Source organism: Diabrotica virgifera, chromosome 3 (genome assembly GCF_917563875.1).
Source record: "Diabrotica virgifera virgifera chromosome 3, PGI_DIABVI_V3a".
NCBI lineage: Eukaryota > Metazoa > Arthropoda > Insecta > Coleoptera > Chrysomelidae > Diabrotica > Diabrotica virgifera.
The window spans coordinates 157,379,633-157,405,668 of record NC_065445.1 but is presented as its reverse complement, the minus strand read 5'-3'; the positions used below and the strand labels follow the sequence as shown (position 1 = coordinate 157,405,668).

The 26,036-nt window shown below is 34.3% G+C and overlaps 1 protein-coding gene across 1 annotated transcript in view; it reads left to right on the top strand.

Moving 5' to 3' along the window:
- The window catches only part of LOC114345298 (uncharacterized), a 436,109-nt gene that overhangs the window by 196,519 nt on the left and 213,554 nt on the right, over nt 1-26,036 (top strand). Inside the window, exons 15-17 of the mRNA XM_050647575.1 lie at nt 2,262-2,633; nt 3,148-3,232; nt 12,788-13,030. Coding sequence (XP_050503532.1) covers nt 2,262-2,633; nt 3,148-3,232; nt 12,788-13,030 — 700 coding nt within the window. The remainder of the gene's footprint in view (nt 1-2,261; nt 2,634-3,147; nt 3,233-12,787; nt 13,031-26,036) is intronic.

Sequence of the window (26,036 nt, the reverse complement as noted above, 5' to 3'; positions counted from 1 at the left end):
CATTTTTTGGTTATTTCACGTTGAAATATTCGATTTGGAATTTGAAGAATAAGAAACTACTTTTCATTAGCTACAACTGTGCTTCTACTGGGTTTACAGACTTCATATGCCAGCCATTTTTGCAAGCTATTTTTTACTTATGTAAGCTATTTTTTTGATAAGGGCATTTTTTTTTCGATAAAATACTTACTTGTTTACGATAAAAAGAGGGTTTTTGTTAAAAAATTAACATATTCACTCGCAAATAACTCGAAAAGTATTAACTTAGTGAAAAAATTCTATAGAAAAAAAGTTCCTTAGAATTACTCAGTTTATCCAATTCCAGGCTTATTTTGAACGTATGTTTTTCACCCTCGAGAAGGGGTGGGAACCACCCCCAGTGCAAAAGCACACATCGGCACAATATCACTTTTTTTCTTTGACTTGTTAGCTATGTGTATTATATGTATGCCAATGTGTATTTCATGTCAATGCAAGCGGTTCTTTAAAATTCACAGCAAAAATCGTGAGTAAATGGACTATTATTTGTAGACTAAAATATCAAAATGAAACAAACATAATAAAATCATAACAAAATAAATTAAAATGCCTGACTTCCGACATGGTCTTGCATATAGGAATCGGCAGTAACTGGATGATATACCTACTAAAAAAATTTTGTGTGTATTTATTATACCTTTCCCTCTTTCCCTCCACTTTTTCTTGTATTATAAGGCGAAGTAGATGGAATATAGGTCCTCTAATTATTATATGGCCGAAGTATGCTGTTTTTCTCATGTTCTCTTCTATTTATACGTAATCCTATTTAATTTCTCAACTTTTATTTTAAAATTAATTTTTGTTTTTTTTTTCAAATTTTTTGCAATTTTTTACCCTGGGTTTTGGCGCCCCTAAAGGATGGCACCCGTGTGCATTGCACACTTTGCACATATGGTAGCAGGGGCCCTGGGTATAAATTAAATATAAATGTTTGATGGTTGCGGATTAAGATTGGAAGTTTTTTTAATGAATTCTGGGACTGGGGACATTTTGGAACGTTTCATTTTCCACCGTCACGTCGCACAGTGGTGCCAAATGCTGAAAACGTAATCATGAGATAAAAAAAGTCCTATCTAGATATTTTAATGTTTACAGTTTTTTTTTCACATACTATCGTAGAGTAGTAATACGCAGGTATAAAAATCATACCGGATGTATTCTTATTCATATCTCAGGGACAAGTGAATCATGTACGACGTTATCTTAGCCGACAGTGAAAGTGAAAAAGAACGCGTGTATTGCAAACGCTGTAAAATGTTTTGTAATTTATCAATTTTATCGCTGTAAAGCAGATCCTTCTTTTTCAAGTATGTAAGATGTAAGTTGACTTAAGATTGATTAACAATGGGTGCATAAAATTTGTTAATAAATAAACAGTAAAAAAACATATGTATGTATAGTTAAAATACTCAAAATCTTGTACAGATATATTAGTATAGTACTTCAAACCGAAGATATATGCTTAATCAGCAATTTTAACGGTTTCTTATAATATAACGTTTCAAAAAATATGCGCTTAAAATAAAAATTTTGAATTTATTTACGCCATATTGGTAATACGCCATATACGTAAAAAAATGTCAGATTTGTAATGAGCCACGTTAAATTACTGAATTTTTCAAAAATATTTTCGCTTTTATTGATATTTTAAATATTTTCCTCCATGTTGTTTAAAAGAAATGTCAGATTGATAATCAGCGATGCCAAAAACCCTTAAGTACGAAGGTAAATCCGAAGTGTATGAACCATCATATACGCTTTTAAAGGTTCAAGGCCACGTTTTCGGCATTTGGAACCACATTGCGCCGATGCATGTGCCATTAAAAAGTGACGGCATAATACTCATATGTTTTCTACTATTCAAGTTATAGACTCCTGTGCTGCCCAAAATGCCTAGCAAATTCTACCTATCCCGGCTCATTGTCTACAGGATTTGCACATGGAAGATTCAACTTTTTCATACATAATATTTTTGAATATTTTTTTGGTTCTGTTCATTTTTTGTTATTGAATTATGACACATTATCTAATTCCATAAGGTACATAGGGTGCAACGAAGTTCACCGGGTCAGCTAGTATAAAAATAAAAATCTACCTGTTTCGGCATTTCCTTAAAATCTAATGACTACTAGCAAATATCGAGGTGGACTGTTTTCTTTGGCCCGCCCTATATGAAATTTGGCAAATATTATTGTTATTTCTATCTTTATTTATTTTTACAGATTGAAGAAGATTCAACCCAAGAACTAGGCATAATTCCTTTAAGCGAAGACACTTCATCCGAAACGCCCAAACAAAAAAAAGATCTTTCCTTCGAAAATAACGAGATCTCAAACGAAAAGACTGACAACACCAATGATAAACTCAATGAAGTTTCTTCCAAAAAGGATCAAGTGATACCAGTTACAGAAGACTTTGTATTGCCTAAGGTTTCCAGGTGTTCACCAGGACAGTTTCATTGTGTGAATGGAACTTCAGTTAAAGATAGCAGTTACTGTATTCCAATCGGTGACAGATGTGACTCTGTTTTGGATTGCACTGATGGTTCTGATGAAATCGATTGTATGGAAGAAGGCTGTCCCAATAATTATCAGGTGAGATATAACAAACTGTATTGAAACTAATAATATGTTAATGTAGGTATATGAGATTAATTTACAATGATTGTTCTGAAACCTCTGTTCTGTTCTGCTTTGAAAGAGCAAAAACCAATATTTTAACTATAATATTTTGGAAAATAGATATATCGAGTTTTATCACACCAGGTGCCTCGGAGACCATCGGTGTCTCGGAGATACCATAACATTGAACTCATTTATGTCAATTATTTCCGAATTATAAATTTATCCTTTTTCAACACTTCGAAATGCATTTCGGAAAATGCATTTTTCTTGTTCAATTATACAATTTTCATTTCATCATCACTTTAGTTTATAAAGTTTCCTAAGGCTTTTACGAATCGAATGCAAGGAGATGAATGCTGCTAACAAAACTAAAATTCTTGTAAATTCTTCCAGAATTTTGGCCACTAGTGTATAATTAGATTTCTATTTCATGTTTAGATTGTCAAAAGCTTTTTCGGAATTAATAGTATTGTCATTGTTTCAGTGTGCCAGCAAGCAATGCCTAAAGCGACATCTTGTATGTGATGGCATTTTGAACTGTAATGATGGAAGTGATGAAATCAATTGTGGTAAGTTAATACAGTAAAAAATGCAGCAAAACAATATATTTTTTAGGATATTACAGCTCGCGGAGCGAACCATGGTCGATGAGAGAAATCCTCACTGCAGAGTTTAGGTGGGTGTACGACCAACGACAGCGTTTCTCATCGGCCACGGTTCACTCCGGGAGCTGTATATACACAGTTATATCATATAAGTATAAAATAAACGTGTTAACTCTAATTTCTTCTGTTATATATCTGACAATATTTTTTCCTAATTATTTAGGAATTTTCTTATTAAGATATTTTTTGTAAGTATGGCCTCTTGTTTTTTAAAACCTCTGTCAACTTTTTAACTTTTTTCTCAATTAATTAGGTTATACTTAATTTTAGGGCTTTTAGAACACTGATGATGGATTTCTTAATCCGAAAACGTTTTGTCTTAATGTGACCCTTATTTAGGGTGTTTTAAAATAAACCTTTTACAATAAATCTAGTATTTTTGTGGTTTATGGTATACAGCCAGCTACAGGAAGTTTCTTTTCCTCGCGGATTTAATATTTTTTCCCTTCCTAAACTAAAGCTTTTTGCTCTTCAGATGTCACTTTCTATTTTTCTCCTTCTCCCCTTTCCCGCCTCTACTCTTTTCCTTCCAAAAAAATTAGATAGATAGTTTTTTCCGATAATTTGCTTTAGTCCATTCTATTATATTCGGCTTTCCTATCTTTTCGTGGTTATTCACCCATATTGTCAAGATTTACAAAACTGTTTTACAGAATTTGATCTATTATGGTACATTTTATGTCATATTACTCAGGCAAAAAATTTTGGATCTCCGATTTTTCTGAAAGAGGCCGTCCATTAATTACTAATCACGTGATGTTTTTTTTTGGCATTTGTTAACCCCCCCTCCCCCTTGGTGATACATGGTGAGGTTTAAAACTAACCCCCCCTTCCCCCTATATCACGTGTATTTTTTAGTATCTACAAAAATTCTTCCTTTGTATATTTTTGTTTCCCGTTAACCCACAATTCAATAAATTCTTTTTGAGCAACACCAGGATTTTTTCCTTTCTTATACTCTGTAAATAGTTCTTTATACAGATCACCTATCTTAGAAATTGTGATGAAAAAAGTAAGAAGTTAAAAACAGTTTAAACGCTTGTATTCAGTGACAAAACAAGGGATTAAAACTGACAGGATTTTGAGAATTTCCAATTCATCAGATAGTAGGTAAAACACATGTAAGGCTCATAAATAAAAAGTCGGAGAGGCCGACAGAGTCCCGGTCAGTATTCCTATTTAGTGGAAACATATGCTACATTCACAACAAAACGCTTTGAAATGGGTCGCTTCTTATCATAACATTCAACATAATTTGGGTGGAACCAATTTGCTGGGTTGTGTATATTATGAAAGAGAAATGGATTTTTTTTAATATTAGTCACAGCAATGCCGCTTTCGATTTTTGTACGCAATTGACGAAAAAATAGATACACGTAACGGGTTAAGTATCGCGCATTTTCCGAAAAAAATACACGTGATATATTACTACACCCCCCCTACCTCCTTGTGATGTTTCGTGATTTTTTATGGACCCCTCCCCCCCCTTTCGAGCAGCACCTGGTTAATGGACAGCCCCAAACCTGGTATATAGCTTCTGCGGGACGTAAAAATAAGACATTTAAGGTCAAAAAGTCTTCTTTTTTTTTTTTAAATGTTATGCGATTTTACAGTGATTTGGAGTTTATTTAAACAAATTTGCATTTTCTACTGTAAAGTATCAATGGAAAAAATAATGTTTTAATAGAAAGGACTTAAAAATGTCATTATAAGGAATTATAAGGAAATGTAACAAATGTTAGTGTAGAGAACGTTAAAATACCGTTTTTTACATTTTCATTCATTCCCCAAATACATCATATTCGATTTGGCTGAAAATTTGCCCACAGATAGCCACAACATAGGACGTTAAGGGGATAAAAGATTTGAATTATTTTACAACACAAAAAAAGTTACATGCAATAATATCAGACTCACAAGTATATTTGTCACGTTGGGATGTCCACGAGTTACTTCACGCAAAGATCCCTGGTTCGAAATTAAATTATAGAAAATAACTTTCGATTAAAGAAAATTACCCCTATTAAAAATACGCAAGTGTAGCTTAAAATAAAGTTTTTATTTGGATGTTATCCGAAGAATGTTACAAACTCGACTGACTTAAAAACATAATATCCAATATCTACACATTCCTTAAAACTGCAATACATTTTTATCATAGGTTTCAATCTCAAGTGGGCTGGCTAGCACGCCCATCATCTTAAAACAACGAAAAACAAACCATATGGCTCGCCGTATGTATTAAAGCAGAAATATCTTTTAAACACGGACACTGCCATATTTTATAATGACTCGACATTCTCCCACCTTGGGGAATTTGACAAAATTTCTCAAAAAAATACAGAGAGTCACGAAAAATTACAATAAAATATCAAATAAAGTGAAAAGTAAAATATATTAAAAACAAACAGTCATGAAAAAATCAAGTCAAGAAAATGTCACTTGAATCTTACAGGAGTTTTAACTACCCGGCCACTTCGCGTACATCTTTCATTTAAATCGGGTGCTCTGCTTTTTGTCACTCCCGTACTTATTTCACTTGATTCTTCCTCAGCCTGGAGCTGACAACCGTTCTCGTGAGGCACTGTCTCTGGAGCCGCATCCCGTAGGGTAATACCCTGGATATTCTCGCCAGCAGTAACTGCCTCCACGACTTCCACTGGGTAAAGCCTTTGCAACGGTCTCAGAAGTTGGCCTTGTGCCGTCGCAAGACGAACTAATCGCACCTGATTATCTCTACCGGGTAAAAGTTCAATAACTCTTCCTAAAGGCCACTGAAGACGCTTGATGTTTTCGTTGCCTACTAAAACGACATCCCCGATAGACACTTTAGACACTTTCGTCTTCTTCGTTCCCGCTTTGAGTTGAGCCAGATATTCAGCACGAAATCTTTTTCGCAAATGACTTCTCAACTCTTGCAAACGGCGTATTTTGCGTGTGAGAGAATTCTGCTCTAGCAAATCACAATCCGGCAACTCGTAACTGACTTGCTCACGTAAAAACATACCTGGCGTCAACGCGGCTAACTCAGTAGGATCATCCGAAATATACGTCAATGGCCGCGAGTTGACTATACTCTCACAATCACACAACAATGTTAATAAGTCTTCATAATTGAGAGACGCTCGACCCAAAACTTTTCGCAAAAGTCCTTTCACAATACCTATTAATCGCTCCCAAAATCCACCCCACCATGCAGCTGTAGGGGGGTTGAAACACCACTTAATATGTTGTGTAGAACTATATTCCGCGATCATGTTCCAGTCCAATTGCTTAAGCGCGTTCTCAAGTCCCGTAAAATTCGTTCCATTGTCACTATAAACCGTTCTCGGGCGTCCACGCCTGGCAACAAAGCGACGGAAAGCTTGAATAAATGCATTTGTTGACAAGGAGGTAACGAGTTCCAGATGAACTGCGCGATAAACGGCACAAGTGAACAAACAAATCCATGCCTTCTCGCCCGATTTCAAGTAAAGAGGCCCAGCTAAGTCCACCCCGGAAATCTCAAACACTGCAGCATCTCGAACTCTATCGGCCGGCAATGAAGGCGTTTGTACTTCGAACGATTTTCCATCTTGTCTCTTGCACACACCACATTCTTTTAAAATGGACCGCACAATCCGTCTACCCCCTAAAGTCCAATATTTTTCGCGGAACAAACTAAGCAGTCCCTGTCTACCAACGTGACAAGAGTTTTTGTGTAAGCTCAAAATCAACTTGCGCACTATAAAATGTTCACCCGGAAGTAAGATAGGCAGACGAAAATCTTCCGTGTCAATTCTCTCGGTAACGCGAGTTTTTAAACGTATAAGTCCAAATTCATCAACGCTTCTTTCTGCACTAACTTCAACACAAACATTTCGGCTTTGTCGATTTCCTCCGCGACCAATTCGCCTGTAAGTTTTCCATTTGAATTTCTCGTATTGTAACAAAATCGTAGCGTCCAAGCCATCATTCTTAACAGTTTTGTGTACTGAGAAAAGTAATGCAGGTGCCAATCGTCGGACGTCATATTCAATAGTGACGAAATGGCTTTTTCTTTTTCTCAGTGCCGACTTCTTCTTCATCAACCTCTACTTGTTGTTGGGGCCAATAATTTTCGTTTCTGTACAACCATTCCGGGCTTTCCCACCATCGAGATTCAAACAATTGCCGAACACCACAGCCTCTTGATGGAAGATCGGCAGGGTTGAGAGAACCAGGCACATATTTCCAACACTCAGCATTGGCTAAATTTCTAATCTCCTGAACTCTATTAAAAACAAAAACAGACCAGTCATCCTTACGTTGAATCCAAGAAAGAACCGTAGTGGAATAACTCCAAAAATAAGACTCAACATGCTGAGAAAATTGTCTTTTGACTGACTGATAAAGTCTAGCACCAATAGTGGCTGCCAACAGTTCCAATCTAGGTATAGAAATCTTCTTCAAAGGAGCCACACGACTCTTAGCTGCTACAAGAAAAATCGAAACACCATCATTCCGAAGAACTCTCAAAAACACTACGGCTGCATAAGCTTTCTTACTTGCATCTGAAAAGGTGTGCAAACTCCAATGGTCAGCTTCAATGGGCCCAGCCTGGATCCAACGTGGAATCTCAATACTCGACAGTTCAGGAAGATGAGTAACCCATTGACAAAATTCCTCAGCCATGTCATGCTCGACTGGTGCATCCCATCCCAGGCGCTTTTCCCAAAGTTTCTGCAGCAACAGTTTAGGGAACAGAGATACTGGACAGGTAAAACCAATAGGGTCAAATATACTCTGAGCTACAGAAAGCATCAGTCTCTTAGTTATGGGTTCTTTTCCGACCACTCCCTGAAAAATTTCACCATTGATTTTTAGTGTGTTTCTTGAGGAGTCCCAGAGAAGACCAAGAACAGGGACAACTGTTTTTGTACTACCAGAAGACTCCCACCCTCTCAAATCCATCTTAGCTTCCTCCATGATGGCAGTTGCTTCTGATACGAACTTTCTCAACTCATTCTCATCAGTAACACTAGTCACACAATTATCTACATAGAACCCAATCATAAGCCTTTCAATTGTATTTTTAGAGTACGGCATATCATTACAACACTTCTCCAGCGCCTTTATCAAATGAAATTCTATAGTAGCACCCAGAAGAAATGGACTACAGTTGACTCCAAAAACAACTCTCCTATGTCGAAATACAAATTCCTTTCCTTCATTGTTTACCCATAGGAACCTCAAAAAATCTCTGTCCTTCGAATGTACAGAAATTTGAAGAAAAGCCTTTCGAATATCCGACACAACACCTATTCTTTGTTGTCTGAACCGTAATAACACAGAAGGAATAAGTTCAATAAGATTAGGCCCTACCTCTAAGAAGGTACTTTCAAAGAAGGACGACCCTGTTCATGAGATGATGCATCAAAGACTGGCCTAATTTTCGTGGTTTCGCTAGTATTTTTAATAACGGGCCTGTGAGGCAAATAGTGCACACAATTATTCTCTTCCGGATTATTTACTATTTTGATCACACCCTCGTTCAACCACTCATTGAATATTAAATTATACGATTCAAACAAATTGGACTTTTTCAACTTATTTAAAGTAGTATCTAACCTTCTTCTAGTGACAACTAAATTATCTGAAATTAAAGGATGCTTGTTCAACCAAGGTAACATAACCTCATACCTACCTTCGTTGTCACATCGGATAGTCTCATAGAAAAAATTCTTAGCCTCCTTGGCCGCCACCTCTCGTGTCAATTTTTCTACAGGATCGGTTATCCCAATAATATCAAGCTCCCAGAGTTTCGCCACAGAAGAACTATCAACAAACAATGCAATCGACATCATAGATGTGCTGAAATTAGAAGCAACCGCCGGCACCTTGCCCATAAGAGTCCAACCTAACAAAGTTTCAACTGCTACAAGACCACACTGTAACTGATATTTCCTCCCTGTATACAATTTGCCTACAACATCAGCTCCTAACAAAATCTCAATTGGTGCTATATGTCCGACTTCGCTGAGCGAAATATTCATGTCACTAAGTTCCTCAACCCAAGGGCCGTGATAAACAGGAGAGACATCTGCACAAATTTTTGGTTGATCTAAGGCATCAAATGAACAAGAGTAAGCTCCTTCACTCGCAGTTACCTTGTATAATTTATGTCGTTGTTCAGAAGTACTTTTACCGCCAAATAACGTATGTACGATATTTTCCGTTCCTTTAGCAGAAAAACCTATTTCTTGTGCGGTACGCTGTAAAATATATGTTCTCTGTGATCCAGTGTCAATAAGTGCCCTTACTTGTTTAGTACCATGTGCACTTCTTATGTTTACTCGCAGAGTTTGTAAAAAAACCTGTGTATTATTCAAATTCGCAAGCGTCTGATCCTCAGTCCTATTTTCTTCCGAGCGGCTGATACTTGAGGTCGATGTATCAATTTTATTAACAGGTAAATCAGGACACATCAAAACAACATGGGATTTACAACACAAAATACAATTCAAACGTGCTCTACAGTTCTTCGAAGAATGTCGAACCTTCAAACATCGAAAACAGGCTTTCTTCTCTGACAATGTTCGTCGTTTCTGTTCCATAGACAATTTTTGTGCTTTAAAACAATTGATACTGTCATGCTGTCCTTCGCAAAAAATACACCTGTCAACCTCATAATTTACCAACCCAGCAGCGGTCGCTGATGGCTGATCAGTTCCTTGCTTTGGTAATTTTATATTCTTCTTTTCAACCAGGTTATTGGATTTACATTTATTTTCAGTCGATAAACCAAAACCTTCCGTTGCTAAATTAATTTTTTGTTCATTTTGAACTTCATTTTGTAGAAAACTCATTAGCCCACTTAATCTTGTCTCCAAAGCTGAAACTTCTGCAGATTCTTCGACATTGTGCATGGATACGTAACCAGAAGGCCTTAAAAACTGTGAAGATCTATGCCATAGTCTGATCATATCCTCCGGTAAACATGACTCAATAAGGGGATACAATATTGCCGCATATTTGTCAGCAGTTATGCCTAAGGTCTCAAGTGAACGAAGTTGACTCTCTATCATATCATATAGTGCAGAAACATTACAAGAACTACTAGAAACTTGACTCAAAATTAACTTTAAGAGCTCCCTAATATATACTTCAATCTGGAGATCCTCTCTGCCAAACCTAGACTTCAAACTCTTTATAATTTTTGAGTAATTATCGGCTACTGCAGGAAAACTCTCCACTAAACGTCTGGCCTTACTACTGTCTACAGTGGCTTGTCTCAAATAAGCTATTTTGTCGTTTAAATCAATCGATGGATCATCATGCACTACTTTGAACTGCGACCAAAATGGAAGCCAATCTATCAAGTCCCCAGAATATTTCTTGAATTCGATTGGAGGTAATTTAAAACTGCGCTTACCTTTTATTGATGACTCTGAACTTACTAAACTGGGTCTGTCTTCACATTTGTACTTCAGTTCATAGTAGCGTGTGCTGTATCTATCCTTTACCTCCATCTCACTGATTAATTCTGCCTTGGAAGCCTTTTCGATCATAGCTTCAAACACCGCACTTTCCACGACGCAAAGCTCATTGTACTTAACTTGTAACAGTTCCCACTGTACACTAATTTGTTGCCAGGGTCGAGTGTCCACCGTTTCAGATAACAAATTGTCCAAAACATTAGTAGCTGTCGTAAAAGCAGTACGAAGCACTGTTCGGCGTTTTGTTTCTAATTCTAATGCCATATTTCTCGCTTACAAGGGTAACAACTTCGGCCGAGCCTCACGGCAAACGAATTTATTCGCCGGAAAAAAGTGTACACTAAATAAGCGGAAACAACTAACTTTTAAGCACACCCGTATATATCTAAGTCCTTATCGCGGTCGCCAAATGTCACGTTGGGATGTCCACGAGTTACTTCACGCAAAGATCCCTGGTTCGAAATTAAATTATAGAAAATAACTTTCGATTACAGAAAATTACCCCTATTAAAAATACGCAAGTGTAGCTTAAAATAAAGTTTTTATTTGGATGTTATCCGAAGAATGTTACAAACTCGACTGACTTAAAAACATAATATCCAATATCTACACATTCCTTAAAACTGCAATACATTCTTATCATAGGTTTCAATCTCAAGTGGGCTGGCTAGTACGCCCATCATCCCTTCACCTTAAAACAACGAAAAACAAACCATATGGCTCGCCCTATGTATAAAGCAGAAATATCTTTTAAACACGGGCACTGCCATATTTTATAATGACTCGACAATATTAGACCAGTGGGGATAGCATTTTACCTTGCATGCCGAGCTGCCCAAAATGTTATTTTTCTAACCTTTAGGGTGGTCAATAGTAGCCTAAATTTAAAATCGCGAATGAATTCCTCCGTTACGTTAGCCGCCATCTTGATTTTAAAGGAGGACCGTTTTTGCTCAATATCTCCGCCATTTTTAACTTTTCGACAAAAATGGTAGGAACTGAAATAGTTTCAAATAAATAATATTTACAATGATTACAATTTTTTTTAACAATTTTTGTCGTGAGGTCGATATTTTCCGAGTTAATTGTACTTACAGTAGACGTCTATATTTTTGACTATCGTCGCGCGTCGTTGCGCGAGCAAAATCTGCTATGTGTAAAAAACTAAATTTTACAGGGGAGACATAAAACTGTGATTTTACCTCACCTGAACACATAGCAGATTTTAACCAAATGTTTATAACTTGGTTAATTCTATTCATAGCCTATAGCAGATTATACCAATGTGTTAATAATTAAATTTTGAGAATTTCTGTGCTCATAACTCAATTTCACCAAAAAATAAAAAATGTACATAGCAGATTTTACCCGCACAACGACGCTATGATATTGCATGTAACTTTTTTAGTTTTGTAAAATAATTTAAATCGTTTTAACCACTTAAAGTTCTATGTTTTGGCTAGAGGTGGGCAAATTTTTAGCCAAATCGAATATACATAATGTATTTTGGAAATAGAGGAAAATGTAAAAAACGGTATTTTAACATTTTCTACAGTATAAAATTTAATCAAAAACTTGTTATAATGCCATATAATGACATTTTTGAGTCCCTTCTATTAAAATATTATTTTTTCCATTCATACTTTACGATAGAAAATGCAAATTTGTTTAAATAAATACCAAATCACTATAAAATCGCCTAAAATAACATTTTAAGAAAAAGAAGAAGAAGATGAAGAAGACAATTCGACCTTAAATATCTTATTTTTACATTCCGCCGATGCTATATACCAATTTTCAGACAAATCGAAGATCCAAAAGTTTTTTGATCCAAAATTGAGTGATTTGAAATGGAATCACCCTTATATTTTTTTGTTTGTTTAATTTTTGTTCAACCTGGTTACTGTAATTATACGCTAGATCTAATATTCAGTAAGTTTTTGAAAACTCTTATTTGTTCTATTGTACAATTATTAATAAGAACAAAATTTTCTTTTTCTAGAATCATGGACATGCAGCCCTAACGAAATATCATGCGGTCCTTCAAACCGCTGCATACCCGCCTCTTGGAAATGTGACGGTAGAAAACATTGTTCAGACGGGTCCGATGAGGATGGATGTATGACTACTGGTCCATGTCCCGGGGAATCTTTCAGATGTTCTGTGGATAGCAGCTGTATGCCTAATTCATGGAGATGCGATGGACTGTTGGACTGTGCCGGAGGAGAGGACGAAATGTCTTGCAGTAAGGATTTTGTCTTTTATAGAAAACCATTATCAATACTCGGTATGATGTATGTACTAGAAATTATCAAATACACTCGAGAGCAAAATAATCGACTCACTTGCTGAATTGTATACGTTAGAAGTCTCGAATTTCCTAAACCTGTTGTCCGATTTGAGTGATTTTTTTAGTATGTTATAGCCTTATTATTTAAAAAAAAATCGATGTATTATTGTTGCTATACAGGTAAAGGTCATTTTATACCGGGTGTAACAATCACACTGTGTTTTTTTCTTCGGAACACCCTGTGGAATATTCTAGCATATAAAAAATATTTAAATTTAAATTCAATTGTAGCCTTAGGCTTTATTAACATTTTCTTTTTTGATTCATTTGCTTATGTTGAATAATAAAAAAAGTTAGGTACCTTAACAACTAGCGATGTTTTTCATCAATAGAGAGATTTTGCACCCCTTAAAATAACCGCTGATTTTGGCTCCGCTATGGTTAACTTTATTAAGCATAACTATTACGGCAACGTTAAAAAGCAGAGTTTTTGCAACCTGTCAAGTAGGTTTTTCGTCTCATCGTTATCGTTATTTAAACATAACCTCGCTTCACAACGTTATTGTAATTTTAAGCATATACTTCTATACTTGAACAGTTTTTGATATTTTAATTTATAGGTCATCAAAATTAGAATCTATGTAAATGTAATTTTACTGATTTTTTTTTTACATTCTGGCAACAAAGCAATTTAACCATTACTATAACGATAACGATAAGCACTACTTTAAACCTCCGTAAATTACGGAATCCCTTATGTTTAATAACGATAACGGATCATAGATTCGCTAGTGCGCAGACGTAGTATAACGATAACCATAACGGAATTGCAAAATAGGAGGTGCAAAATCTCTCTAATAAATCCTCATTTTCTCCTTAGTTTAATAAACAAGCCTAAAGTGTGCTATGAGAAATTAACAATTTAATGGATGTCAGATGGTTAACCGTCAAAAAGTGTCTGGTTTGTTGTGAAAATTAGTAGATTTATTATTTAAAGTTTCAATTAATTCCGTAGTTTTTTTCCTTCTTTGGTCGAAATGAAATGCGCTACAAGGAATTTGACCCGCGATGAGTGTGTTCAAGTAGTGATCTTAAATAGCGAAGGACTTAGCTACCATGCTATCGGCTACTTATATTGGTAACAATTTTTAGCTAATGCACGATAATGCAACGAACTGTAACCGAATATTTACAACAGGTAAATCTTCAGACTTTGCATTGGCCATCGCATAGTCCAGATCTTAACCTGAACAAAAATTTGTGGGACATAATTGGCAGAAGACTATGACAGCGTTTGCCACCTCCTAGAACCTTACAAGAGGTAGAAACAGTAGCTCTCGAGATTTGGAATGATATTGATCAAGACCAAACAGCATACCTCATTTGTAATATAAAAGTACATATCTCTTTTAATATCGAACATAAGCGAATGAATCAAAAAACAAGATGTTAAGAAAGCCTAAGGCTACAGTCGAGTTTTAATTTAAATATTGTATATATTCTAGAATATTACACAGGGTGTTCCGAACTTTAAGAAAAAAACACCGTATGATTGTTACACCCGGTATAAAATTACCTTTACCTGTCTAGCAACAATAATACGCCAGTGCCAGTCAATGGGAGCAAGAATAGGATATTACCTCCAAATTCTATCCTACTGCATGGATTTTAATAAAATTTTGGAAATAGCCTTTACTTATCTCCTAATTCAAAGTCTACCCTATTTCGATGTGTGCTTTTATCTCGGGGTTGGTTCCCACCCCTTATTAGGAGTGAAAATTTTGTTGGTTAAAATAACGACGGAATTCGCTAGAGAACCTAATTCTAAGCAAAAACTGTTCTATAAGTTTTTTTTGGAAACTCAATACTTTTTGAGTTATTCGTGGTTGAAAATTGACCATATTCATTGAAACATAACACCTTTTCGAACGGTTTTTCGCAAATTCCTTAAAAACTATGCATCTAACTAAAAAATTAAACATTTTTGTAGGTTATAGAAAAACAAAGAGACGCTTGCCTTCACAAATGTTTCACTTATAATACAAAAAGAGATAAGGTAGGTGAAAAGAGTTTATTTTTTTGATACATGCCCAAATTGGTGTATTCAACTTGAAATAAAACAGAGACGGTAGATTTTAGGTGCATAGTGCTATCAATACCTTTTGTAATGCTTGAAAAGAACTTTAAAATGAGCAATATTAAAGATCCATTGCATTCAAACTAAGCGAGAGTTACTCCACTGGATTCTGCAGATTCTAGGATACGAGAAACTACGCAATAGTACCTTATAAATAGAGGGACTTTCAAATCATTCTAACTTTTTGCTAATCTTAAATCATATTGTAAGTTTGTCGTAACACTTCTGTTGTTTCGTATTTTGAAAATAGTATATAATTTATATTTTGAAAATAAATACTTTTTAAAAACTCCTTCTCGAACATCAAAGTTATAATTGGCGCAGCCAGTAGGATACGTGAGGGATCGGAAAAGACATTTTACACATCCAGTAATAGAACTTTTTCGGTTTTTGGTGTTTCTACATCGTAGCGCGTATCGAAATCGAATCTCTACACTACAGTGGTATCCAGCGAGAAGCAGAGTTCCAGAAGAAGCAAAAGTTCGGAGAAGAGAACCAGGTGCTCCAGATAAACTGTAAGTGCCTTTCCTTTTCGCCTTTTCTTTCATATCTTTGTGAGGAAGGATATATTAATTTTTTGAATTTTGAAAAAGAATGTTGATCATAAATTTTTGAAACATTTTTAATACATTTTTTATTTTTATGCTGTCGCAAATATTGCATTTTATTGAATAATGTTTTGAAATATTTGAAAAATACTTATATTGCATATATATTTTTATTTATTTACATCTACTGTAAGACGACCAAAATTTTCGGATAGTTGCCTCGGAAATGAAACAGTCAACATCGAAATAAACTCAAAAATCCCCTACCATATATTGGAGTAGGAAATTCAAAAATAAAATTATTAATTGATACCGGTAGTGCCAGGTCTTTGCTACGACCAAGTATTGCCCAAAAATATTTTTCCAATTGTATTTACCAGTCAAATGTAAACATAAATACTGCTCTTTATACAGACTATTAAATATCAAGCCGAAATACCAGCATTTCCAGAATTCGGAAGTGACTTTTATATCAATTATATCCTATATGATTTTCACGAATATTTTGATGGAATCTTAGGATTAGAAGATATGATGAGAATGAACTTAGTTATAGATTTTACTAATAAAATACTTTATAATAATAACGTAATGATACCGATTAAATTTAGAGGACCTACGTATATTAAATTTGAATTTACTATAGGAGCACAGGACAGAATGCTTTATCCTGTTCCTGTCACTATACCTAATGGAGAAATAATAATAGAAGAAACATATTTAGACAAAGTTTATATACCCGAAACATTAACAGTAGCAAAAAATGGCTATGCTATAATGGAAATAATAAACACAACAGATAAATCTTTGAAGATAACTCTACTAAGACCAATTGACGTATACCCATTTGAAAACGAAAATTATGAACTATACAATCTGAATTATTTTAACACATTTTAACAAAAGTGAGCGGCCGTGGAGTAACGGCATAATCGCTGGCCTCATACGCCAGTGCACGTGGGTTCGAGCCCTGCCAAAGACAAACCATTTTCATTTCCAATAATGACACGAGCCGTCTCACCGTGCCTCGGAGAGCACGTTAAGCCGTCGGCCCCCTGGGCTAGTGTACATCGGCACTAGTTAATTAAAATAGGGTTAAAGATGTAAATGGCGTCGGAACTGTCCGAAAGGATCTCCCCGGCAAAAATGCCATACGATATTATTATTATTATTTTAACAAAAATCCTAATGAGAAATGGAGCAAGAGAAACAAAATAGACTTACGAAATCTATTAAGAACAGACCACATGAATTCAGAAGAGAAAACATAATTAAACTATGTAGAGAATTTTCAGATATATGTATTTCTAAAAACAGGAGATCCTTTGACATTTACTTCCAATGTCAGACACACCATAAAAACTACAGACGAAGTTCCGATACATTCAAGATCTTATAGGTATCCTTATTGCCATAAAGAAGAAGTTAAAAGGCAAATTCAAGAAATGTTAGACAAAGGAATCATAAGGTCAAGCTGCTCGCCTTGGAGTTCGCCTATATGGATTGTAAACAAGAAATTAGACGCATCAGTCAAGAAAAAATACCGTCTAGTTATAGATTATCGAAAACTTAATGAGAAGACAATTTCGGATAGATATCCAATTCCACATATTACAAACATTTTGGACAAATTAGGAAGAGCGCAGTATTTCAGCACATTAGATTTGGCCAGCGGATTTCACCAAATCGAAATGGATCCAAAATCTGTAGAGAAAACAGCATTCAACGTAGTCAACGATCACTATGAATTTCTAAGAATGCCTTTTGGTCAAAAATTCGCCGTCAACATTCCAACGCGTAATGGACGAAGTATTAAAAGATTTGCAAAACAAGATATGCATGGTCTATATGGATGATATAATAATATTTAGCACTAGCTTACAGGAACATATTCAAAATTTAAAACTAGTATTTCATAAACTGCGAGAAGCACGCTTAAAAATTCAACTAGACAAATGTGAATTTTTGCAAAAAGAAGTTGAATTTCTTGGTCACGTTGTGACACCAGAAGGAATTAAACCTAATAAAGACAAAATAATAGCTATACAGAATTTTCCAAGAACACAAAAACAGATTAAATCGTTTTTAGGTCTCTTAGGATATTATCGCAAATTTATAAAAAACTTTGCTAAAATAACAAAAGAAAGACCATAAAATAGAACATACAAAAGAATTTATCGATTGCTTTAATACTTGCAAAAATTTGTTAATATCAGAACCAATTCTAGCCTACCCAGATTTTAATAAAAAATTTGAAATAATGACAGACGCATCCAAATATGCCATCGGGGCAGTATTATCACAGGATGGACATCCTATTTCTTATGCGTCAAGGACCCTATAGTGTAGGAAACAAAGGTTGAACCTTGCAAAATGGACACAAGTCCGGTTTTATTTTTTTTCTGGTATATCAAGGGGTGCTTATTATAAGACTAACTTTTTCTGAAAAAATTTCGCCCCGGAACCCCCCTTTTCACCCCTTTAAAGGGGGTAATTTGTGGTTTTTGCGGAACGTAGCCCTTCCTGTACCTTTTACAAAAAATTTCTTTTATAGAAATATGAAGAGGACTATATTTTCTACGATTTCTTTCCGACAGCATCTCTCTATCATCCACCGTTTAGCGGGGGTGGCGCCCTAAAGTTGACAAATTTTTAAAAAAGATGTTTTTAAAAAATATATATTATTCCCTAACTGTAACGGAAATTAAGAAGAAATCCTGCGGCAATTATTCACAAATAATTGACTGATTTTTTGATATAGGTTTCACTTAAGGGTAATTGCCCTTTTTTTAATTACAGGGTGTTACATTTTAAAAAACCTCTTTTGATACCATCTGAACCGTTTATACTAGAGTAAAAAGACTTTCAGCGATTACCCATGTACTGGTGAACCCATTTTTTGTCCGAAACCACCCCAAAAAAAGAAGAATTAATAAATAACGTGATTTTCTTGGAATCCTTCACACACAATGCCCTTTATTAATATGCTTCATATATCATTTTGTGCACGTTATTATTACCCATGCATGGACACCCAAAGCGATTTCCTAGTGCAACCCCTGTAGCAAAAAAAATAAATAAAATGGGGGGTTGAAATTTTTTTTTGTTTTTTGCTTTTTGATCCATATGGGCATATGCTTCATCAATAGTGCTTTTCAAAAATATATATGGTTATTGCAACATCTCTGCGGAAACCACCCCTATCCTTGAAAATATACTGCAGAAACTACGCATATCCCTTGGCGAGCATGTTTTTACGATTTTCTCATTACCTATGCACTCTTTTTAAACAAAACTTATACAAGGTTAAAGACCACTATTTACTCTAAAAATTAGACCTTATTCATTTTTTTCGTGTAAGCAACCGTTACGGCACAGTGGCGCCGTAAACCTCATATATGCTTTGGCGAGCTCTAGTTTTTGTTTTTTTTTTTCGTCATCTGTTCGTTTTATTGATAAAGTACTTATGTAAAATAAAACAACACACTGTAACCTACAAATTATGACTTACGCACATTTTACATTCTTTGCTCCCCAAAGCCACAGTGGTGGCCCAAAATAAATTTTTGCGTATTTTCGCCACCTACACGCATTTTATTGCATTAATGCTACCTTAATAGCATAATATTTACCCTTAGGTAGTCGCTAAGCAGTGGCGGATCCAGGGAAGGGTTATGGGGGTGATCACCTCCCCCCCCTCTCAAACCAAGTGATATTATATTCAAAGATTATAAAAATATTCATTTATTTTTATAGAAATTTAACCAATTGGCACCCTTTTAACGATGCTGGATCCGCCACTGTCGCTAAAGCATAAAAAGTCATTCTTATAAAAATAATATTAATATAATATAACTATTTCTATAAAAATAAATGAATATTTTTATAATCTTCAAATATAATATGACTTGGTTTGAGAGGGGTGGGGGTGATAGCCCCTATCACCCCTCCCTGGATCCGCCACTGCTTAGCGACCACTTAGGGGTGAATATTGTGCTATTAAGTTAGTATTAACGCAATAAAATGCGTGTAGGTGGCGAATATATGAAAAAATTTATTTTGGGCCACCACTGTGGCTTTGGGGAGCAAAGAATGTAAAATGTGCATAGGTCATAATTTGTAGGTTACACTGTGTTGATTTATTTTACATAAGTACTTTATCAATAAAACGAACAGATGACGAAAAAAAAAACAAAAACTGGAGCCCGCCAAAGCATATATGAGGTTTACGGCGCCACTGTGCCGTAACGGTTGCTTAAACGAAAAAAATGAATAGGACCTAATTTTTAGAGTAAATAGTGGTCTTTAACCTTGTATAAGTTTTGTTAAAAAAAAATGAATAGGTAATGAGAAAATCGTAAAAACATGCTCGCCAAGGTATAGCGGTAGTTTCTGCAGTATATTTTCAAGGATAGGGGTGGTTTCCGCAGGGATGTTGCAATAACCATATATATTTTTGAAAAGCACTATTGATGAAGCATATGCCCATATGGATCAAAAAGCAAAAAACAAAAAAAAATTTCAACCCTCCATTTAATTTATTTTTTTTTGACTACAGGGGTTGCACTAGGAAATCGTTTTTGGTGTCCATGCATGGGTAATAATAACGTGCACAAAATGATATATGAAGCATATTAATAAAGGGCATTGTGTGTGAAGGATTCCAAGAAAATCACTTTATTTATTAATTCTTTTTTTTTTGGGTGGTTCCGGGGAAAAAATGGGGGTGCATTATACAAATTTGTAAATAACACCAGTACATGGGTAATCGCTAAAAGTTTTTTTACTCTAGCATAAACGGTTCAGACGGTATAAAAAGGGGTTTTTTAAAATGTAGCACCCTGTAATTAAAAAAAGGGCAATTACCCTTAAGTGAAACCTATACCAAAAAATCAATCATCTATTTGTAAATAATTTCCGCAGAATTTCCTTTTAATTGCCGTTACAGTTAGGGAAAAATATATGTTTTTTTAAAACATCTTTTTTAAAAACTTGTGAACTTTGGGGCGCCACCCTTGCTAAACGGTGGATGATAGACAGATGCTGTCGGGAAATAAATCGTAGAAAATATAGTCCTCTTCATATTTCTATAAAAGAAATTTTTTGTAAAAGGTACAGGAAGGGCTACGTTCCGCAAAAACCACAAATTACCCCCTTTAAAGGGGTGAAAAGGGGGGTTCCGGGGCGAAATTTTTTCAGAAAAAGTTAGTCTTATAATAAGCACCCCTTGATATGCCAGAAAAAAAATAAAAGCGGACTTGTGTCCACTTTGCAAGGTTCAACCTCTATTTCCTACACTACTAAATTCGGCAGAAATAAATTATTCCACTTCGAAAAAGAATAATTATTAGCTATAGTATGGAGTTGTAAATACTTTAGACCATACTTATTTGGAAGATAATTTATAATTTTTACAGATCATAAACCACTACAATGGCTGTTCTCATTGAAAGAACCTAACTCACGATTAGTGAGATGGCGGTTACAACTCGAAGAATTTGATTATACAATTAAATATCAAAAAGGAACCCTTAACAAAGTTGCGGATTGTCTTTCACGAATAGACAGCGATAATGAAATAAATGTACTAGAATCTGAATCTTTGTGTGTAAATCTAAACGATATAGATGAGATGATACAAAAAGAAATAGAAAACTTAGCAATTCCAAATAAAGAAAGTACCGATCAATTATTTGATCCAAATGAACATTATTTACCTGAGCTAAGTAATGAAGACATTTCTGAAACATTAAAAGACAAAAATGAACAAGAAAAAAGGATAAACGTCTTATCAGATGTACAAATTAATGATGTTAAAGTGGAAATGAAGATAGCGAAGGAAATACAGTACATACTTCAGCCGAAAATCCAATTCTTAGCATACCAATCACAGATCGAGCCTTGAATTGAACTTATACAAGAACCAAATCTTACTAACTTATGGAGAAATTAACGAAATAAAAACTAAAAAAGATATTCGACAACACAAGACTATTTGTTATCTTACCTCAAAGAGATTTGCAAAAAGGAATAATAAATTTTGTAAAAGATTATTATAGACCCAAGAAAATTATACGCCTTGTATTTTAGAGCACCACTATCACCTGAAACATTTGTAGTTTCATTACAAAATTATTTTAAAAATTCTGCATCCAAATTTGTACACTGCACAAAAATATTAGATGATATTGAGACTACCGACGAACAAAAAGAAAAACTTAATTATTATCATGTTTATAAAAAAGGACATGGTGGCATGAATGAACTAAAAATGTCATTAAGTTCGCGATACTACGGGCCCAATATGTCAGAAAATATAGACCAGTATGTCAATAATTGTGACGTTTGTTTAAAAAATAAATATGATAGAAACCCACCAGTCATTAAATTTAATCTTACACCAACGGCTTCTAAGCCATTTGATCACATTCACATGGATGTATTTAGAATATCCAATACACCATTTCTTACAATAATCGATTCTTACATTTTCTCGATACGGACAAGCATATCAAATTCCCAGCATTAGTGGAATTTGAATAGTCGATGGTTTATTAAATTACATCACACATCATGAATTACCCTATAAAATAACAACTGACTCCGGTACTGAATTCAAAAACTATAATTTTTGCAAATTACATAAAATAGAATTACATTTTACCATTCCTAAGAATAGTAATTCGAATTCTCCGGTAGAACGTTTTCATTCTTCCTTAATAGAACATTTTAGATGCCTTAAACAAACAAATAAAGACATGTCAGTTGAACAATTAATGAAACATTGTATATTATCATATAGTAATTCCATTCATTCTGTTACTAAATTTACGCCGTTCGAAATTATAAAAGGGCATATAAATAACCCAGATCCATTCGATAACAATGATCATCTTATTTTATCACAATACGTGCAAAATCATAAAGAACAATGCAAGATATTATACAGACAAATACATGAAAGGGATGCCAACGTGAAAACTCAGCAGATAGATAAACGCAATTTATCGAGGTCAGAACCTGATAAATACACAAATGAAGACAAAGCCTATATTAAAACAGGAAACCGCAGTAAGGCACTTCCTAGGTGTAAACAAACAACTATTCTTAAAGTCAATAAGCTGATATTACAGACTGATAAAGGAGTTTATCACAAAAGCACAGCTCGCAAACCAAGATCTAATAGAAAAAACTTTTTGGAGGTTTAACAAAATGAAGACGATAATCGTGTTGACTCTGATACAAGTGATATACCGGACGTCTCACCAGGTTAAAGGAGATGACATCGATGTCAATATAACGCCCCTTGAAAACCTTTTACTCCCAATTAAATTAGGCACATGTAGATTAATTTATAGTAAACATACATTTATCCATTATATTAACTTAAACGAAATAGTTAGGCAAGTAGAATCTCTTAAAGATAATTATCAAATAATAAAAACTAGTGTAGTAAAAGTTAATGCCTCAAATCCTATTTCATACCATGGATTGGCAGAAAACATGTTAGAAATAAGAGAAGTTTTAATTAATACATTAGAGAAAAAATTAGAAAATATCTATCCCCATATTCTATCAAAAAGAGGCCTAATTGATGGCATAGGTAAAGTTAATAAATATTTATTTGGAAACTTAGATTCAGATGACGGAGGTAGATATGATAAAGCGATAGAAGTCCTAGAAAATAATCAGAAACATATTATCCATGAGACGAACTTACAAATATCTGTATAAAAAGCTAATCGATCATTACAACAAATCTTTAGCCACACTTTGGCAAAACCAAGAAAAACTGCAACGTAACTTACAGAAATTCCAATTAGAAATCCAAAACACTATAAATAGTTTAGGAAACTATATTACTTTTCAAGGTACCATAAGTCAGATAAATGTAGATTGTCAAAATAGATTTTATTGAAAATATAGCAAACGGAATTATGTTTTTAAAAATTAAACTCATTGCATAGTGCAATTATTTCAAGTAAAAAAATTCAAGATATGATTGAATATTTGCACAGTATTTACCATCCTTCTCAAATTCCAAAATTTACAAATATTTTAACATATTACATGCTATTAGGGACACAAGTAACTTTTTCAAGCTCAAAATTGATCTTTGCTACTCACATTCCTATCCTAAAACCAAAAGTCCTTGATTTTTATCATACATACCCAATAATCCAAAAGAACAAAATGTATATACTCCCACATACCCTTATTTGGCACAAACCTCCGACGAAATGCACCTACAAATAGACGAATGTCCAATTTTAGAAGAAATATATTATTGTAAAGAAGACAACATACTACAAGACAATTGTACCTTACGTTTCCTAAATGGTCAAAGTTCAACCCAATGTTTTACCACGGAAGTCACTCTTCAAGAATCCATTATCGAACAAGTAACCAATAATGAAGTATTGATAATGCCATCCACATCTGAACGAGTCCAGTCAAAGTGCAAGAGAGACCAAATTTTCGAAGTCCACAGTCCATCTCTCATCAGTATACCAGAAAATTGTGAAGTGATAACACAGGCCAACAAAAAATTTTTTTTAATAAAACTTTTCTTACAAACTTATGTGAATCCTATGTATTTTTTGGCGCTAAAAAAGAATCTGAAATTAGATTTTACGTATCACCCACAGTTTTCCCACAATATGACACTGGTTTATTACACATTATAATAATTTGAAGAAGACAAAATACCGAAATACATTTAAATTATACAGTAGTAGATTAAAACCTTTTATCTAATTCTTATTTAGTAATAGTATAGGCCTGTGCAATCATTTCAGGAGTCAATGCTTTTGTATTTTCTTTCTCTTTTTTATTTAAAACTTCTGAAGTAGCATTTTCTCCTATGCGAGTCACTCTGTTGTTCCCGATGAAGTGACCAACAGTAATTACCCATCACATTATTGTTCGAACGTCCCTGATATCGTTTCTCCATCACCAAGATATCCTAGGGGAATCGTTCGCATTGTTCTTCACTAACATCACCCAGATTTTCAGGGAAAAATCAAGATGATAGGGCAAAAGGTGGATTTTGAGGCTCATTTGACATCCGAAATCTTAAATCTTATCTAATATTTTAAAAAACTTATCTAATAAATTGGCTAATATAAGGTCGTAGTTAGGGTCTTTCACATTACCTAAAAACTTGGTTACAAGTTTTTTGAATGCAATACAAGCTTCTTTTTCCTTAGTAGTCATCTTGGTTTCAATAGTATATTGTGCAACAAGAGAGAAAAAAGATATATTATTATTTCTCACTAGCGCAGAAGTTTGTTGCTAGCGCAAATCAAGCGAGAGAGAAATATGTCATTTTCTCTCGTGTTGTACACTGTATTTTTTCTATGGATGCGTTTTTGTCAAGAGTTCAAACTTCAAAATTAAATAATTTAGGTGCTTTTAGGTATATTATATGCCTAAATTGAAATAAAATACATATATACACATAGGTATTTAATATTCTTGATATTTATATACTTTATTTATTTAAAATTATAATTCACAGTTGAACAGTCTTAAAAGGTAATTTTTGATAAGTTTTGACAAGTTTGAACACATTTTGTTTGACAAAAATAATTGTGTTTGTATTGTGCATGTTACCATGGAAATGGCGATCATATGTATGTAAACCGGCGGTGAACCCGTGAGAAAAAATATTTCTCACTGCAATGGCCGACTTTTCTCACTGCCTGAGAAATTGTTCATTTTGAATGTATGTAAGTAGTGAGAGAAGTTGCACATTGTATAGCATCCATAGAAAAAGGTAATTATGCAATTTTAAATGTTAAATTGTGAAAGAATGGTGGGTGATACAGCATTTTTAATGCGGCTTTCGGACTCAGCACACTAAAATACATAAGATAGAGGTAATCTTACCAAAAAAGTTTTTTCATGGTTGGCCTGTGTAATCAATCAATTGAAATTCAATAATAATATCAAAATACACATAGGGAAAGCTCTAATTTTACCAAAAATAAAATATTTTTCTACAGAAAACCTACGCAAATTCCAAAGCCATAATATTACCAAAATTGATTTTGAAAATCTTTATGCAATTAATAATATGGCGAAACAATTAGTACCAATAAGAGAAACAAGTACTACATTGCATACAACTCCATTAGTGACAACCTCAGTCATAGCAGTTATCCTAATCCTGATAATTCTATATATTATTAAACAAAGAAGACCAAAGCAACGGAACGAGAATGAAATAGAATTACAAGAAGATTCCGGCTTTGAAGAAGAAGATCCAGCAACC